This window comes from Camellia sinensis, chromosome 2, assembly GCF_055761805.1.
Source record: "Camellia sinensis isolate YWXY chromosome 2, ASM5576180v1, whole genome shotgun sequence".
Lineage (NCBI taxonomy): Eukaryota > Viridiplantae > Streptophyta > Magnoliopsida > Ericales > Theaceae > Camellia > Camellia sinensis.
Genome location: NC_138962.1, coordinates 206832363 through 206849939, shown reverse-complemented (window position 1 = coordinate 206849939; position 17577 = coordinate 206832363). Strand labels below are relative to the sequence as shown.

General features: G+C 30.6%; 1 protein-coding gene across 1 annotated transcript; it reads right to left on the bottom strand.

Moving 5' to 3' along the window:
* Nucleotides 1-11987: 11987 nt before the first annotated feature.
* Nucleotides 11988-15253, bottom strand: LOC114267794 (cytochrome P450 76T24). Its single transcript, XM_082916660.1, is given in 3 exon segments — nt 11988-12396; nt 12990-13321; nt 14107-15253. Coding segments are annotated over 3 exon segments (1449 nt in total). The 5' UTR covers nt 14950-15253; the 3' UTR covers nt 11988-12122.
* Between the last annotated feature and the right edge of the window lie 2324 nt (nt 15254-17577).

Genomic DNA, 17577 nt, shown 5'->3' with positions numbered 1-17577 from the left:
TATAATTTTTACTTTTTTGTCATTGGTAAAAATAAATTATGTTAAAAAATTTAATTTGTTCAAATTTTTCTAGGCTAATGATCCAAATGTCTAAAAAAATTGGAAAAATAGTTCATTAAAAAACAAAAAATAAGCCAAATCTTATTCATTTATTTTTTTTAAATGTCTTAAAAACTTGGCTTATTTTTTTTGTCTTTAGCATTTTTTTCCCAAACATTTTGTAATTTTTTATTTTTAAGATCATGTAATCAAGGGCCAAAAGGGCCAGCCCCCTAAATAGTTTTGAATTATTCAAGGTTTAGCGTGTTTTGCAAATTAAACCCCAGGTTTTTAATTTTGACAATTAGAACCTGTAATTCATTTTGTGTTACAATGTAAGGCCCCCGTCCATCTCTGTTTCATGAAGTACCGGAGAAAGCCATTTTTAGCGTCTAAACCAATCCAAAACGACGTCATTCCTTATTAGACCCATATAAAAGCCCCCTAAATCCTTAATTTCACCAATTAGGGCTACAATTTGCCTTAATTTCTTCAATTTCATCGATTTAGGACAATACGAACGACGAATCCATTGCTGAATGAAGCTCCATTTCAGCCATTACAAAATATGAGTGAAAGAAAGAGCTAAGGTGGAAACAATTGGGGTGAATCGACTCGTTGCAGTTGTGGAATAAGAGCAAGAATTCGAACTTCATGGACCCATGCGAACCCAACTAGGAGGTTTCTTGGTTGTCCAAATTATGGAGTAAGTTTTCCAGTCCCGTGAATAATATAAAATTTGTAATTTATGTACTATATTTAATTAATTAATTTTTTTTTGGTTTTTTTTTTTTTTTTTTTGGTTTTTTTTTTTTTTTTTTTTTTTTGCCAGAAAAACGGGGCTTGTGGCTTCTTCTATTGATATGATCCACCCATTGTCCTCGTGGTAGACAAGTGTTGCCGAAGTTGGTGGACAAGGTTGCAAGCTTAGAGGAAATGGTAACTGAGATTACAAGATTGAATGAGGATGCTCAAACTTATCGTCGTAGACAAAAATGGATTGTAGGTGGATTGATTGTTGCAGTGATTGTAATTGGAATGTCAACAGTGAGCAGTTAGGGAATGTAGGTTGGTTAGTTAGTTAGTTAGTTAGTTAGCTAGGTAGCTAGCATTTTTGGTTTAGGAAATGTAATGCAACTATGCACTTGCCAATATGAACTTAATGTATAATTTTGAATGAAATGATAAATCCTTGTTTTGTTTGTAATATGTGTTGGATTGTGGTAATGTTTGTTTGGTTGTATACATTTTGTAATGAATTTGATGCATTCGCAAAGCCAATGCTCTGAATATGTTTGACAAAATGTCCAAGTGAAGGGAAAACATATTACAAGCTTGTAAAAAAACAGATTAAAAGCCATTGTTGAACATGTTTCAAACCAATAGACAGCACAATCTAAGCATGTATAATAACCATTGAATTGGTCAACTCGTTCCACCTATTCAACTTGTTCCAAGCATGTAAAAAGCCAAGCATGTCAAAAACAGATTAGTATGCATTGTTCAACCTGCTCCAAACCAATATACAACACATTCCAAGCATATATTATAACCATCCAGTTGGATACATGATTGATGTTAACCATGTATAATAAGCATGTCTAATGACCATCTATATATTGCTTCAAACTAATATACATCTTTCACCATTACAAAAGAAGCAGTTCACCATCCATAATCTGTCTTTAGGTCACATGACCATTAAAAAAAAAATCATAATTACAACATTTAGTTCACTATGTCTCTATTCACACTAGCTTGACTACCTAAGACCTGTTCAACTTCATCTCTTCTCATGGTTGCTATTGGTGTTGATGTCCTTCTTGTTGATGCCAACTGTGGTGGCTGCTGTTGTTGTCCATGTTATCCACCAGTTGATGCTTCCCCAGATATTGCATCTGATCTGAATCCTATGAAAGCTTTTCGAGTCCTCACTTGTTAACAAAAAATTGTTAAACCACAGTTTGAGCATATATGGAGATAAATTACAAGTAGAACATACCAATACATTATTTACATTCTTTGATGAACTTCCAGATCCATCCTTTTTACCCTTGGCAGGCCTTTTGCATGTTCTTTGATTATGACCATGTACACCACACTTGGAGCATTTCAGACTAGTACACTTCCTCTACAACTTGAATGGGTTCTGAGGCTCATTTGGGTTTCTAATTCTCTGCTTTTGAGGCCTGCCAGTTGGCCTTTTCAACTTAGGAGGAAGTAAAGGCCCACAACCTATTTTAGGCCACTGATCTTGGCCATTAGGTGGATTTATTAGTGCCTCATAAGTTCTCAAGTAGGTCTAATTTTTGAAAGCTACATCCACATAATCCTCAACTCTCTCCTTTTGAAAGAAAATAGCAGCCACAGTATGAGGATAAGGGATTCCAGTTAGATCCCACTTGAAACAGGTGCATGTTCTATTCTCTAAGTTGACAACGAAACCTATAATGGCCTTCAGGGCATAATTCTTCAAAAGTTAGAACCAGGCGCTGCAAAACATAAATGTCAAAATCATGAATAATGAAAAACATTAAGGAACATAACAGAATAATGAAAAAATCATTAAACATAAATATACCTTTTGTTGATTAGTGATGAAGGTCCATCCATGCTTTGCACTTGTGCCAATACATTCAAACAAATTCTCTATAAACCAAGTCTAACTTTCTTATTCTCACTCTCAGCCACTGCATAAGCAATTGGATACATCATGTTGTTTCCATCCCAGCCCACAGTAGCAAACAATTGTCCTTGACAAGGTCCTTTCAAATGACAATCATCCAAGCCAATCAATGGCCTCAAACTAGCTAAAAACCCTCTTTTGATTCTATCAAGGCACACAAACATTCTCTAGAACCTAGGCTTAATTCGAAGTTGAGGCCTCCATATATTGATGTCAACTCTTGAACCTGGATTAGTCCTTATCAACTCAGCAGCATAATTCCACAATTTTGTATATTGTTCAGCATTTGTTCCCTCAAGTTGCACCAATGCTTGTTTCTTAGCTCTGTAGCATTTCATTTTGGATACTTCTATAACACAGTCATCTTTCACAGTGTCCTTAAATTCATTTATTTTTCAGGTAGGGGCGGTCCTGAATTTGTTCATATACTTAGATGCCAAAAATGCACTAATTACTTGTATGTTCTTGTAACTTCTGTTACAAGTGTGTGTAGGTTTGTATGTCTTAATTTGTAATGTGTTCTCTTCACCCATCTTAGTGGCATAAAGCCTCTACTCACACCTATCACTGCAGTTGACTTGAACCTTCCATGTCTCACTTTTAGTGTATTTGACATCATAGCCCCCTTTCACTGCATATTCCCTCACAGCATCTTTAAATTCAATGGCATTATTAAATAACATTTCAACTTTAAATTCAAAATTAGCCTTATCAACCTCAGGCCTAAATTCAGGGTATTTTGGCTTCCCATTACCCTCCTCATCAAATCCTTCAGGGGTTAATAATTCCTCCCCAGATGAATCCTCATCATTCACAACATATTCCTCAAATGCATTGCCTCCTTCTCCTTTCGGTTCCTTCTCTACATTACCATTAAACATGATATCATCATCAGTAAGGTCATCCACATCCTCAGTACTAGCTAAGAAATCACTATCTGATAAGTCATCATTCTCTTCATCTTCATTGTTTGCTTCATCTTCATAGTCATGAGGTTGAGGATGTTGAGCATTTTCATCACCATTTACAGGAACATCAATAAGGAACAAAACAGGGTGAGGGGTGTCTACATTGTGTGGCGCATGATGCTCAACAAATAATTCTAATGTGTTTGCAGATCTTCTATGGGAATCCTATAAAAAAAAACTGTTTGTTTACATATCCCCAACTTCTTCACCATATATATCAGCTCAGGCACATAAAATGTATCAAAATCAACAGTATCAAACACATGTATTTTACCCCCAAAGTAACTCCTAGGCCCACCATCACTATCTATAAAATACCCACTATGATGTAAAACCAATTTCATATGTATATCATCCATTGGTGCATTCACAAATAAACAAATATATCACAAACAAAAAAAAATGCATCAAAAATCAGTGGATTGAACAAGTGGCATGGGACCAAAAATTGAGATAAAAAATTTGATAAATCAGCAGTCCATTACTCAGTCAATGCAGTTGTCCAACTACTCAGTTAATGCAGTGGTCCATAAATAGAGATAAAGAATTTCATAAAGCATCCAAGACATTAAAGTAACCAACACACACATACCCATGCAATAAAGTAAGTTACAAACATAGAGTTTGCCATTACTTATTCACAGAATCAGAAAAAGAAAAAACAAAACTTCATATACAAATTACAAGAAGAAAGAAACAAAACAAATCGTATAAATGACTTACCAACACTTCAAATAATGGTAACCAACAGTACTTCAAACTCCAGTCTAGTTTTTCTTCCCAATTGCAACAACCCCTTTGCCCTAAATCAACGAAATCGAAGAAATTAGGGCAAATTGTAGCCCTAATTGGTGAAATTTAAGATTTTGGGGCTTTTATATGGGTCAAATAAAGAACAACGTCGTTTTGGGTTGGTTTAAGTGCCAAAAATGGCTCTCTCCGTTACTTCATGAAACGAAGATGGACGTGGGCTTACATTGTGACACGGAATAAATTACGGGGTTCTAATTGTCAAAATTAAAAACCTGGGGTTTTATTTGCAAAATACGCTAAATCTTGGGGTTTTATTTGTAATTTTCCCTAAATTATTTTATTACTCTTCAAATTTGTTATTATTTTTAATTTCTTGCAATGTATGTAAAATGGTCCCTTTAAATTTTAAAAATTCTTTATTGACTAAGTATTTGTACAATATACGGTTTACATTATTTCACATATTACGTAACAACATCGATTTAATTTAATATGTAAATGCCATTGAGTGTGTTTAGTTTTAGTTTTTCAAAAATTGAATTTTTTATTTTTCGTATTTTTTTGTTTTTAGTGAATATTTTTAAAATTTTAAACAATTTTTTACTTGTTTAAATGCACCTTACTTAGATATGTTTAAATAGTAAAATATTTATAAAAAAATATTTTAAAAAATTAAAAAATACACAAAAATACTAAAAATGCATTGAATTTTTATATTTTTTGTATTTTTGGTATTTAGTGAATTTTTTAAAGATTTTTTTCACAAATATTGTACTTTTTAAGTGTATTTATGTTAGATGTTTCTATAAATTAAAAAAAATTGCTTAAAATATTAAAAACATTTAGTGAAAATAAAAAAATACAAAAATGAAAAATGAAAAAAGTAAAATTTTCTTAAAAGTGAATTCTGAAAATTGAAACCAAATAGAGTGATGTATAATAAAAAGGGTTATTTAATCTGACATCATTCTCCAACTTTCAATAATAAAAGAGATCCACATTTTTTTTTATTTTTTTTTTATTATTTTTTTTTTTTTTGTAACATAAGGTCCTCACCCGCTTTAACACTTGAGGCAATGACATCGATCATAGCATCTGCCATCTATTGAAGAAAGAGGTATTGCTGAACAATATGATGACTCCTTCGGTTTCCTTTTGGCCAAGCTTATTCTGTTTCTTATCACCATTATCGCCAAGCAACAACGAAATCGTACTGGAGTGCACATCTCTCGATTCTGTCTCTATTGTATTTTAGAGAGAGAAAACACACACACACAGAGTAAAAATGTATTCCCATGAATGCTCTTATGTATTCCCATATTCAGAAGGGAGTAGAACATCATTCATTTTGGTTTGACCAAACTATCATTTCCAACTAAAAGAATTAAGGTTCCTAGTGCTGTTTGGTTTAGACTAGGTATGGTTTAATTCATGTGATTTTCAATTTAAAACTAGTATTTGATTCAATTGAGAGTTATTTTAGGTGTTAATTTGTTCAATTCATGTGAAAATTTGTTGTGAGATCATATTTGATAGTTTGAACAAAGAAAGTTGATACTGTTTTTTTTTTTTTTTTTTTTTTAAGAATTGATTTGATGGATGGAATTAGTGGAAAACACATTTTTTCTGATTTGATCAAAACACAGAGAAAATTGTGAGAAAATCAGAGAAAATTGGTTACAACACAATGAAAATTGTGAGTAAATCAGAGAAATTTCAAAATACAAAGAAAATTTGAAAACACCGAGAAAATTAGAGAAATTTCAAAACACAAGAAATTTTGTTTGAAATTTTTTTGGATCAAAATTTCTCTGGAAAAATGTTGAGAACCCCAACTACTATAAAAATATTATATGTCATTTATCTTATAAAATCTTAATAATAAAGACCTTAAAAAAATTCCCCTAATAAAAATTATGGAGGTAGATTTTTTTTATTTATAAATTATATTCATCAATAAAATGGCTTAAAATGTAAGTCTAATCTACATTTACTAATATATATTAAAAAAAAAAAAAACAGAACAGCTTTTAAAGCTTTAAAAAAAGTTTTTTAAGTCTCAATTCGATTTTTTTTTTTAGTGATTTTTTTTTATATTTTAATCATTTTTTTGTTAGATCAACTTAATTTAGATACACTTAAAAAGCAAAATATCTTTAAATAAATCTTAAAAGATCAATAAATACAAAAAAAAATGTATTGAATTTTTCTAGTTTTTTTTTGTATTTATTTAATGTTTTTATAATTTTTTTCTCAAATTTTATATTTTTTTAAATATATCTCAATTAAATGAATCTAAAAAAGAAACAAATAATTACAATATTAAAACGTTCACTAAACGAAACAATACGGATTGAAATCTAAGAAAAGTTTTTTTTTTAAATTCAAAACTAAACAATTGTATATTCGGAATTTTTTTGCAATTTTTTTTAAAAAGCTCAGTGAAAAGCTGGTGCTGGCAAATTTGCGGTGTTCGTTGGTAAACGTCGGGAATAATTTTTATAAAGTCACATCTGTTTGATTTAGAGTTTTTAAAAATAATTTTTCAAATTTTATTTTATTTTGTAATATTTTAAATTCATTTTTTTTGTTACATTTTAGATCTACTTAATTTAGATACATTTAAAAAGAACAAAATTTTCAATTTTCAAAAATTACAAAAAAAAAAATCAATATATTTTTTTATTTGTTAATTTTTTTTAAACATTTCTTCAAAAATATTTAAATACATCTAGATTAGGTGCATCTAAAAAAATTGTTTAATCTATAAAAAAAAATAAAAAAATTTAAGGTCCCTAATATTAAGATTTTATAAGATAAAAGATATACAATATTTTCATGATAGTAAAGGTCCCTCAACATTTCTATAAAGAAAATTCGAATCAGAGAAATTTTATCCGACTCAAATAAATTTCGCCCCGACTTAGAGGGATTTCAATTTTCACAGAGAAATTTCTCTAATTTCATAGCTAAATTTTGAAATTTCTCTAAGTCAGGTGAAATTTCTCGGAGTTGAGCAAAATTTCTCTGAGTCAAATTTTTTCTGTGAAAATATTGAGAGACCTTAGTTAATAAAAAAAAATTTAAACCTCTCCTACTACAAAAAGTTAGAGATGAATGTTTTACTAATTTTTTCAAAAAAAAAATCAGTAAAGACAACAAAAACAACATGTATCCAAGTCCAAATTGTGGGCTAACGGATAGGCAAGTTTTGGCTTCAATTTTTCAATTTAAAGTGGTGACGAATCCTGGAGTATATTTGGGAGCAAATATGGATTTTTCAGGCAAGTCAAAAACAGAATCGTTTCAATCACTGATCGATAAAATTCATAGGAAGTTGAAAGGTTGGAAATGCCGTGTGCTAAATTTTGCAGGTAGATGTATTATGGTTAAACATGTGATGCAAACAATTCCTATTTATTTGTTGTCAATTTTCAAAATTCCTAGTTTGATTCTCAACAAAATAACAACAATTATTCGCTGATTTTTGTGGTGATTATTTTTGCTTGTTCCTACAAAGGCCTATTTTGAGAAGTGGGTTAAAAGTCACTTCTCAACTTTTAACCCACTTCCCTCTCTCACAAAAAGTCAAAAAAATCAAAAAATAACTTTCATGCATCTTTTCAAAAAAAAAAAAAAAAAACAATTTACCTTAGTAGGAAGACTATCAACTAATCAAGGATGCTTTAAAGTATTTGTAGTGTAGAGTGGTCCAAATGCATAGGTTTAATTTGGTAATGTTGAGAATATAACATCTATAATAAAGTTATTCATTTCTCTAATAGTTTGAGCTTTTAAATGAGTTGGTTGTTAACAATTTAATATGATACAAGAGCACGTAAAAAATCATGCGTTCAAACCCTCCATCTATTCAATAATTAAAATATATTTACACGTGTTTAGTCAGCTACGAATAAAAATCCGATCACATGTGAGATAACGTGTTGAAAATATGATATTAATAATAAAATTATTTTTTTTAGACGAGTAAGTGGCCAACAATTCAATAGATAACAACATTTTATGTGTCTTTTTTTTTTTCTTCAAAAATTTGATCCATTTTAGAATGAGAAATTTGGAAAATAAAAAATATACGAACAAGCACACAAAGAGTTAGGCCTGATTTAGAAATAAGTTTTCTGAGTAATTTTTTGAATTTTTAATTAAAATATGATACTAAAAAATTAGTATATTTAAGAAGAATTTTTTACCTTTTTACAAAAATAAAAAAATAAAATTAAACAAAATAAAAATAAATAAAATGACATTTTTGCCATTCAAAAGCTGTTGTTCAAGACCATGTGACTTCACCTGACATGTTGTCAGGTGAAGTGATGGAGCAGACGGCTCAGCATGTCGGCTATGTGCATGGAAATAGGGTGGTTGCCACATAATGTTGGTATAGTATAGGTGGAGTTCACCGATTTTAATATTTTTTTTAAAAATAAATGTATAAAAAAATAGAAATAAAAAAAATGCCGAGTTGCAATTTGATTGATAAAAATATTTTGTTATAATTTGTGAAAAAATTTGATTGATGAAATAATTTTCACAACTATCTTGCTTATTGTACATATGTCCAAACTCTTTGCAAATCTTCATTAAAATTAAATGTACACATCAATACCAAATTCTTGGCAAAACTCCTATAAATCAAATATTGAACTTCACCAATTTGGTATTCTGAAAAAAATTCTCATAAAAAAAAAATTAATTTACGCAAATGTTATGTTGTGATTTGTTAAATGTAATCAAGTTGTTTGGTTTGATTTTTTAGAATTCACTTATCAAAAATAAAATGAAGTATTTCGTATTTTTTGTTGCACTTAATTATTATTCAATTTCTAAGCAATTTATTTAAGTATTAGATACCCCTAACAAAAAAAAAACACTGTAAAAAGAATCTTTACAAAATTAAATAGCCAAAAATAAAAAATAAATAAATAAAATATTAATCAATGCAATATATTTTTTGTATTGTTGTGTAATTATTTTGTCATATATTTTGTTACGTACTTTGTCAGTACATAAAAGAGGTCTCTCTACAGAAGTACTGTTCTTCACCTAGACTATGTGATAGCAGTCCAGTTAGAGCATTTGCGCTCTTCAAAATCATTTTTTACCTAAAAATTTTAAAAGATCAATTTCATCAAACTTTTTTACAATTTGTTAAAATTTATGATACTTACAGTAATTCATTACAACAAGCGAGATACTGTTTATCGTTATTTGTGTATTATCGGATGTCCGCCCAGAAGTCTGGCCAGTCAACGGCAGTTTTTTTTTTTTGCTTTTTTTAAAAATTATTTGGCTGGTAACTTATCAATTTAATAAAAAAAAAAAAACTAACAAACACGATAAGAAAATAATATTTAACAACAATAAGTTAAAATAAAGAATTTGATCTAATGAGTGCTAAAAAGTGAGTAGTTAAAATAATGAAATAACTTTAATCTAACTAAAAAGTAAAGAATTTGGTATAAATGCTCTTATATGCAGGTTTTGACATAAAAGAGCCGTTCAGACAGAAATTAGAAAAAAAAACAAAAAAACAAAACAAAACATAACAAAAAACAAAAGAGGAGTAAAAAGGTCATTTGACCTCTGATGTGTCACAGATCACGTGATTGCTACATAGCCATAGGTGTGTAGGGTAAAATTATAAGTTATTTTATTTTATTTTATTTTTGAATAATTTTTTTAAATTTTTAACTAAAATACTCGCGTGCCAAAAGAGACCTTATTTTTTATAAAGTCACATCTGTTTGATTTAGAGTTTTTAAAATTTAATTTAATTTTTCAATATTTTAGGTATTTTTTTTTTGTACATTTTAGATCCACTTAATTTAGATACATTTAAAAAGTACAAAATTTGTAATTTTCAAAAATTACCAAAAAAAAAAAAAATTCAGTATATTTTGTATTTATTAATTTTTTTTAAAGATTTCTTCACAAATATTTAAGTACATCTAGATTAAGTACATCAAAAAAAATTGCCTAATCTATAAAAATAAAATAAATAAATAAAAAATTTATGATCCCTAATATAAGTTAAAGACATACAATATTTTCATAATAGTGAACGTCTCTCAACATTTCTATAAAGAAAATTCGACTCAGAGAAATTTTATCTAACTCAAATAAATTTCACCCCGACTCAGAGAGATTTCAATTTTCACTGAGAAATTTCTCTAATTTCACAGAGAAATTTTGAAATTTTTTTGAATTGGGTGAAATTTCTTTGAGTTGGGTAAAATTTCTCTGAATAAAATTTTATTTATAAAAATGTTGAAAGACCTTAGCTAATAATAAAAAAAAAACTTGAACATCTCCTACTACACAAAGTTGGAAAGAAATATTTCACTAATTTTTTCAAAAAAAAAATAAAAATCACTAAACGCAACAAAAACACCATGTATCGAAGTCCAAACTGTGGGCTAAGGGACAGACAAGTTTTGGCTTCAATTTTTCAATTTAAAGTGGCGACGAAACCTGGAGTATATTTGGGAGCAAATATGAATTTTTCCGGCAAGTCAAAAACAGAATTGTTTCAATCACTGATCGATAAAATTTTAAACCTGAATAACAATACACTATTTATATATATATAGTGGGGATATAATTATATCCCTTCAACTAAAGGATTAATATGAGGTGTAAAATTTTTGATATAAATCATGAAATCTACGCATCTTTAACAATTTAAATTGTTGATATCTTTGACAATAATATTTAACAGTTTATGGGTTTACTTTAGTTTTTAGAAAATAGTGAGATTCATAATATGTTATCTGTCTAAATACTGGAAAGAAATGTTATAACATTACAAGAATATTGCATAATAGTAGTCACATTTTAATTGGAATGACCTTGAGAGGAATGGCCTTTTGTAAAGTAAGTCCAAATTTATCACTCATGTCCATATCTTCTGGTTCCATTCCTCCTCCAAGCTTCCAATCAAAGGAGTGGATAAGAGAAGCCAACATGAAATGCACCATCAACTTTTTGATGAACAGGTGGTCAACAATTCAATTGGTAACAACTTTTTATGTCTTTTTTTCCTTCCAAAATTTGGTCCATTTGTGTTAAATTTTAGAATGAGAAATTTGGGGGAAAAAAAATAGAACAAGCACACAGTAATGTGATTCAATCAAGATGGCGTACATCCACAATGACATGGGCCAACATCCTAGCTAATCAAGGGAGCATTTCGTTTGTTGGATTGCACAGTTTTTTCAAATTTCCAAACTGTATTGCAATTGTATAATGATGCTCGAGGGGTCACTTCACCCCAGAACCCTTAGATTTTGACCTAGTAACATGTCAAAAAAATTATTGATTAATTATCAAATTGATCATCTTCTTAACATATTACTGGATCTAAAAAATCGATCTAAATTTTAAACTTGAATAACAATATTCCATTTATATATATATATATATTGTGGGGATACAATTATATCCCTTCAACTAAAGGATTAATATGAGGCATAAAAATTTTGATATAAATCATGAAATCTACGCATCTTTAACAATTTAAATTGTTGATATCTTTGACAATAATATTTAACAATTTATTGGTTTACTTTAGTTTTTACCAAATAGTGAGATTCATAATATGTTGTCTGTCTAAGTAATGGAAAGTATAACATTACAAGATTATTGCATAATAGTAGTCACATTTTAATTGGAATGGCCTTGAGAGGAATGGCCTTTTGTAAAGTAAGTCCAAACTTATCACTCATGTCCATATCTTCTGGTTCCATTCCTCCTCCAAGCTTCCAATCAAAGGAGTGGATAAGAGAAGCCAACATGAAATGCACCATCCGATACCCGAACGGGAGTCCTGGGCACATCCTCCTTCCTGCACCAAAAGGAATGAGCTCAAAATCTTGGCCTCTCATGTCAACTTCAAGGTCTAAGAACCTTTCAGGCTCAAATGAATTTGGACGCAACTGTAGGAGATCAACCCAAATTGAGTTGGCAGCCACATGGAAGGGTGGCCAACCCACATGGTAAAAGGAAGGCAAAAGAGGTTGGCATGAGTTGGCAAGCCATGAGGCTTGAGTTGGCAGCCATGAGGCTTGCCATGCGCCAGCAACAAAGGAGAAAGCATGGAGTTGGCCATGTGAAGTCTTCACATGGTGGGACAAAGCTTTCAACTGGACAGCAGCTCAAAGGAGAATATTGGGCTGGCAGCCAACACACCCATGAGGCCTCCTCCACCTTCTGTTTTGGTGTATAAAATGGAATGGTGATGGTGAGTTGAATACACGGCAAACATAGCAAGCAAGAGAGAAACACACTGCTGAGAGAGAGGCACAAAACAGAGAGAACTAGTGAGAGCTATATTCTGTTTGTGTATCAGAGAGTGTGAGAGAGTGTGTTATATAGAGAGACAGTGAGTTGAGAGTGTGTAATCTCCTCCATTTGTTGATATATAACAACATCGCTCCCGTGGACGTAGGCCGGTTTGCCGAACCACGTTAAAAGTCTTGTGTTTTTGCTTGTGAGTGTCCCCTGGTGTGCCCAAGATCCGCAACAGCAACCATATGCTCGAGTCTCGCCCAACAGCCCATACATTAACAAGAACTTGTGCATTCTTAGGCACCATGAAACCACATATTTCTACATCGGCTTCAGCTTTGTGGGGAATTAGTAATGGTCCTGGTGGGTGTAACCGAAGGGTTTCTTTTACAACTGCTTGTAGGTAAGGGAATCTAGAGATGTCTGATTCTTGTATTATTCCATCCTTGCCAATGACTTCTTTGAGCTCAACTTGAGCTTTTGCCAATTTTTCAGGTTTTTGTAGTAACTCTGCCATTGCCCATTCCACAGTGCTTGAAGTTGTATCTGTCCCTGCAAGAAATAAATCCTAATCCAAAATAAAATTAGACCTTAGCCTTCATAAACAAATTGCATTACTCCCTCTGTTCCAGAATAATAGTTCTTTTTGGGGAATTTAACTTTTTTTTTATCATACAATTATTGCACTTTAAAAAAATTGATTTTTCAAAATTACTCTTTGATAGTATATTTTTTTGGAGAATATCAATATCATAATTGTACTTTTTATGTTGTTAATGAATTTAAAAGAAAGGCAAAATATGAAATTTATATTATTTTTGTACTTGATTTTTAAAAAGGGATTAATATTTTGGGACAATGAAAAATAGAATAAGGGATTAATAGTTTGGGACGGAGGGAGTATTTTGTTTTGGAAACACATATTTAAGTAACTATGATTGGATGCAATGTGTTTATCACTGAATCTAATGTAGAAGCTGAAAATAATAATGACGAGTCTATCTTTTATGGATGGTATAATAATAAACGACAGTTGAAATTGCAGAAATGAGTTATTTTGTACCAATAGGATGTGAGTAAGCCAAACACTAAGAATTATTAGGAATTAAGACTAATTTGTATTTTAATCGTGCAATAGTCTATGAATTTCGTGTTTGTTGTCCACTCGTAACTCTAAAACCTTCATACTCCTTTTGATTAGTGGTAGGGGTACAATGCAATGGTGTAAGAGAATTTTTATTTTTTTATTTTTATCAAAATAACTCAATCAAGATTGCAAAGAAAGATAAGGTGTCGCCATCCTCTAAAGAAAGCTTTATATAAGCTCGAACTCCGAACCTCCCTTTTGGAAACCAAAAGGATACAACTACTTGAGCTAAGCACAAGTTCAAGTTTATAAGACACAGAAACTCTTGAATGCAACCTTTGATTGATAATCCCATCAAATATATCAAATAACCTTTGAACACAGCGTTTCATCTGCAAATGCATACCTTGTGGGTCTATGAATCTAAGCAATGGAAAATAGTCTGCAAGATTAGGCTTCCCAGCAAGTTCCATGATAGCCCATACCAAACCCTTAAACTCTTGAGAAGAGTCAGAGCTATGGTGAGTCATGTCAATTGAGAAGAAGGTGGTTGATAGCAAATTAAGGGTTGTTGTAAAAGCAGCCTTCCCAATATCCACTTCTTGGCCATTGTCATAATTTAGTTTCACATGGTCAAGAAGTTCTTGTTCCTTTTTTTGCCTAAGGCCTTAGCCGACATCAAGGCAATGGGTAGAGAACATGTGTTCTTTGTATAACTTCCGAAGGCTTCGCCAAGGGCTTGACACAGGCAACCATACCATGGAAACCTTGTCATGATCGAATACCTGGCCGGTGTGTGGGATTGTTCGGCTAGAACAAACTTGGTCATGTTTTTGTAACACTTCTTTGGCAATACTTGGTGATGATACAACAATGGTTTTTACTGTCCCAAGCATGAGGTACATTAAAGGGCCATAAATTTTGGAGAGATTGGATAGTGATTCATGGGGTCTTTTGCCAAGTGCTAGGATGTTTCCGATGATTGGAAAAGGGTTCGGACCTGGCGGAAGTCCGGCCGGGCTGGGCTTCCTCACGGCAGAGCTAAACCGGTAGACATGAATGCATGCCCACACAAAGGAGATAACAAGGGCTAAGGTTAAATAATCCATTGGTTTGTGTTTTTGTTTGTTGCTTTGTGATCCATATATACTTATGGAAAACCCCTTTTAAGGTGTGGGAACTTTGAATTTCAGGCCAAACATTAGGCTAAAATTGACTAACATGTTAGGTTTCCTTTGGTGTAGGCCCACAAAATTAGTACCAATTAAAACTCATCACCATGGTTTCTTGCTGATTTAAATCTGAATGGGTCATATTTTGATAATTTAAATAATTTATTTTATAGATCTTCTGTGTATATTATCAATAAAAAAAAATTAAGTCGATCCGATAATTATAATAGTTTCATTTTATTCATTTGACTTCAAAAATATAGATGGTTTATTTTTAAAATTGCACTTGTCTATTTTTTCAGAAACAAACATGATGCAATGAAAAGACAATAATTGTTGAATCAACCTAATTTTTTTCACAAATAATATAAACAGAGGGCCCTATAAAATGAATAATTTGAATTATTGAAACGAGAATTGTGGTGGCCACATGAACCCAATCATGACGGTCAAAATCAGATTAAAATATTAGAAAAGTCCACTTCTTTTTTTTATTTATTTATATCATATCAAATATATTATTTCATGTGACCCATTTACAATTACTAACGTAGTAAATCACATATGAGTTCTATTATGAAATATACAACGATTGTGGGTGTCACCTTAAATTATACACTAAGGAATTGTTCGGAATGAACTATATAAGTGTACTTTTTGATTTTTTCAATAAAAAAGTAGAGGAAAAAAAGATGATTGTTTAGGATAACTTTTTAACTTTTTACAAAAAAATATGTATTAAAATATTGTATAAAATAAAAAAATTACCGAATTACCCCTAATGCCCCCTAGGCGTGTACTGACAATGATAGTTTAGGAAGCCAATTAGCTGTGTTGCTTTGAAGTTGTGTGGTGGACTGGATGGTGCTGTTCAGCCCATGGAGTCCCACCACGGTTTCCGTTTTGATAATTCGAACCGTTCAATATGTAAAACTCGTCGAGTACTATATGCTTGTAAAAAATCAAGTTGATCGGATATCGATAGTTATCTCATCGGATCAGTTTTTTGTCAACCGTTAATTTGTTCACCATCCATTTTTTTATACAAAATTGATTTTTTACAAGCATATAGTATTCGATGAGTTCTATACATTCAACGGTTCAAATTATTAAAACAGGACTCTTGATGGACCCCTACGAGCCGAACAACACTGTCTTCTGTAACTTTTTTGTGCACCGTTCGTGTAAATTTGTACCATCACTTCACAGTGTACCATCACTACAGTGGCCACAGTTGACTTGTACTTTTTTCCTGTGTAAATTTGTTGTTTTTATATATTTTTTTTTGTGAATAGTAATAATTTTTTGACTTTTTTAATAACTTTTTGACTTTTTATCTTTTATAAATTATGCCAAACTGAACCTAAATATAATATAAAAATACGATACAAACATGTCTAAGGCAAATACAAAATAATGAGCCTCAACCTTCCCATTTCAAATACAATTCATAAACATGAATAAATAAATAAATTTTAAGACAGATTTCAATGCATACTAAAATAAATTTGACAGTTCAAAAATCACAAATGAATTAAAACTCCTTTGTACCGTGTGGTCCACTGGCTTGTCGAGGTATCAATGTCAAATGGGTTGGAGTTGATAATGCATTTTCTATGAAGACAAATAAAAATATTAGCAAGTCAATATTATCAAATTGATGTTTAATTAGTGAAAATAAAGATATGGGCCAAAACTAATTTTTAGGGAAACAAAACATAGACATTATACGATAATCATCTTATCACCCATGTTATGCACGGAATAAAATAATATATTATTTAGTAAAAATATAATAATTATATTTAATTTTTTTATATTTTATAAAATAAAAGTTAAATGGAGCTAACTAATCAGGATTTTCTTGATTGTTTAAAATTAAGAAAATCAAAAAAATTAGTATAAGATATTGATCATAAGGTTCCTCACAAAAAAATCTCATTTTGCTTATATAAATGGAAGTACAAGATTCATTTTATGTAAGCCAAACAATTCACTTTTTCCTTCTTTTTTTGATACGGGATTATAAAATAAAAGTTAAACGAAAGTTAGCCAATAGAAATTTTCTTAATTGTTTAAAAGTTAATAATAGTTTGGGTGAGAAGTTTATTTCGAATCAAGTAATCTAAGCCGTTTAATCTTTAATTAGGTAATCTTTAATTTATTTCGAATCAAACAAATTTAATCAATATATTTTGATAAAACCGCTAAAATTGCAATTAAACCAGCAAATCAATCAAACTGAAAACGGTTCACTCTATCGGCTAGGTCAAAGGACCAACCAACTTATACCAAAAATTAATTAATTAAAACTTTTAAATCTTATTTTAATTTTAACTGTCTTGAACGGAAAAATACACAAGACTACAATATTAAATGGGAGCATAAGGTTTATAAAGTGAAACAACTCATTTTTTTTCTCTTTTTTCTGCTGTGAGATTGTAAAATAAAAGGTAACAGTTGTTTGGATGAGAAGTTCATTTCTAATCAAGCAATCTCAGTTGTTCAATTTTTAATAATGTCAATCTTAGTTTATTTCAAATCAATCAAACTAAACAATATATT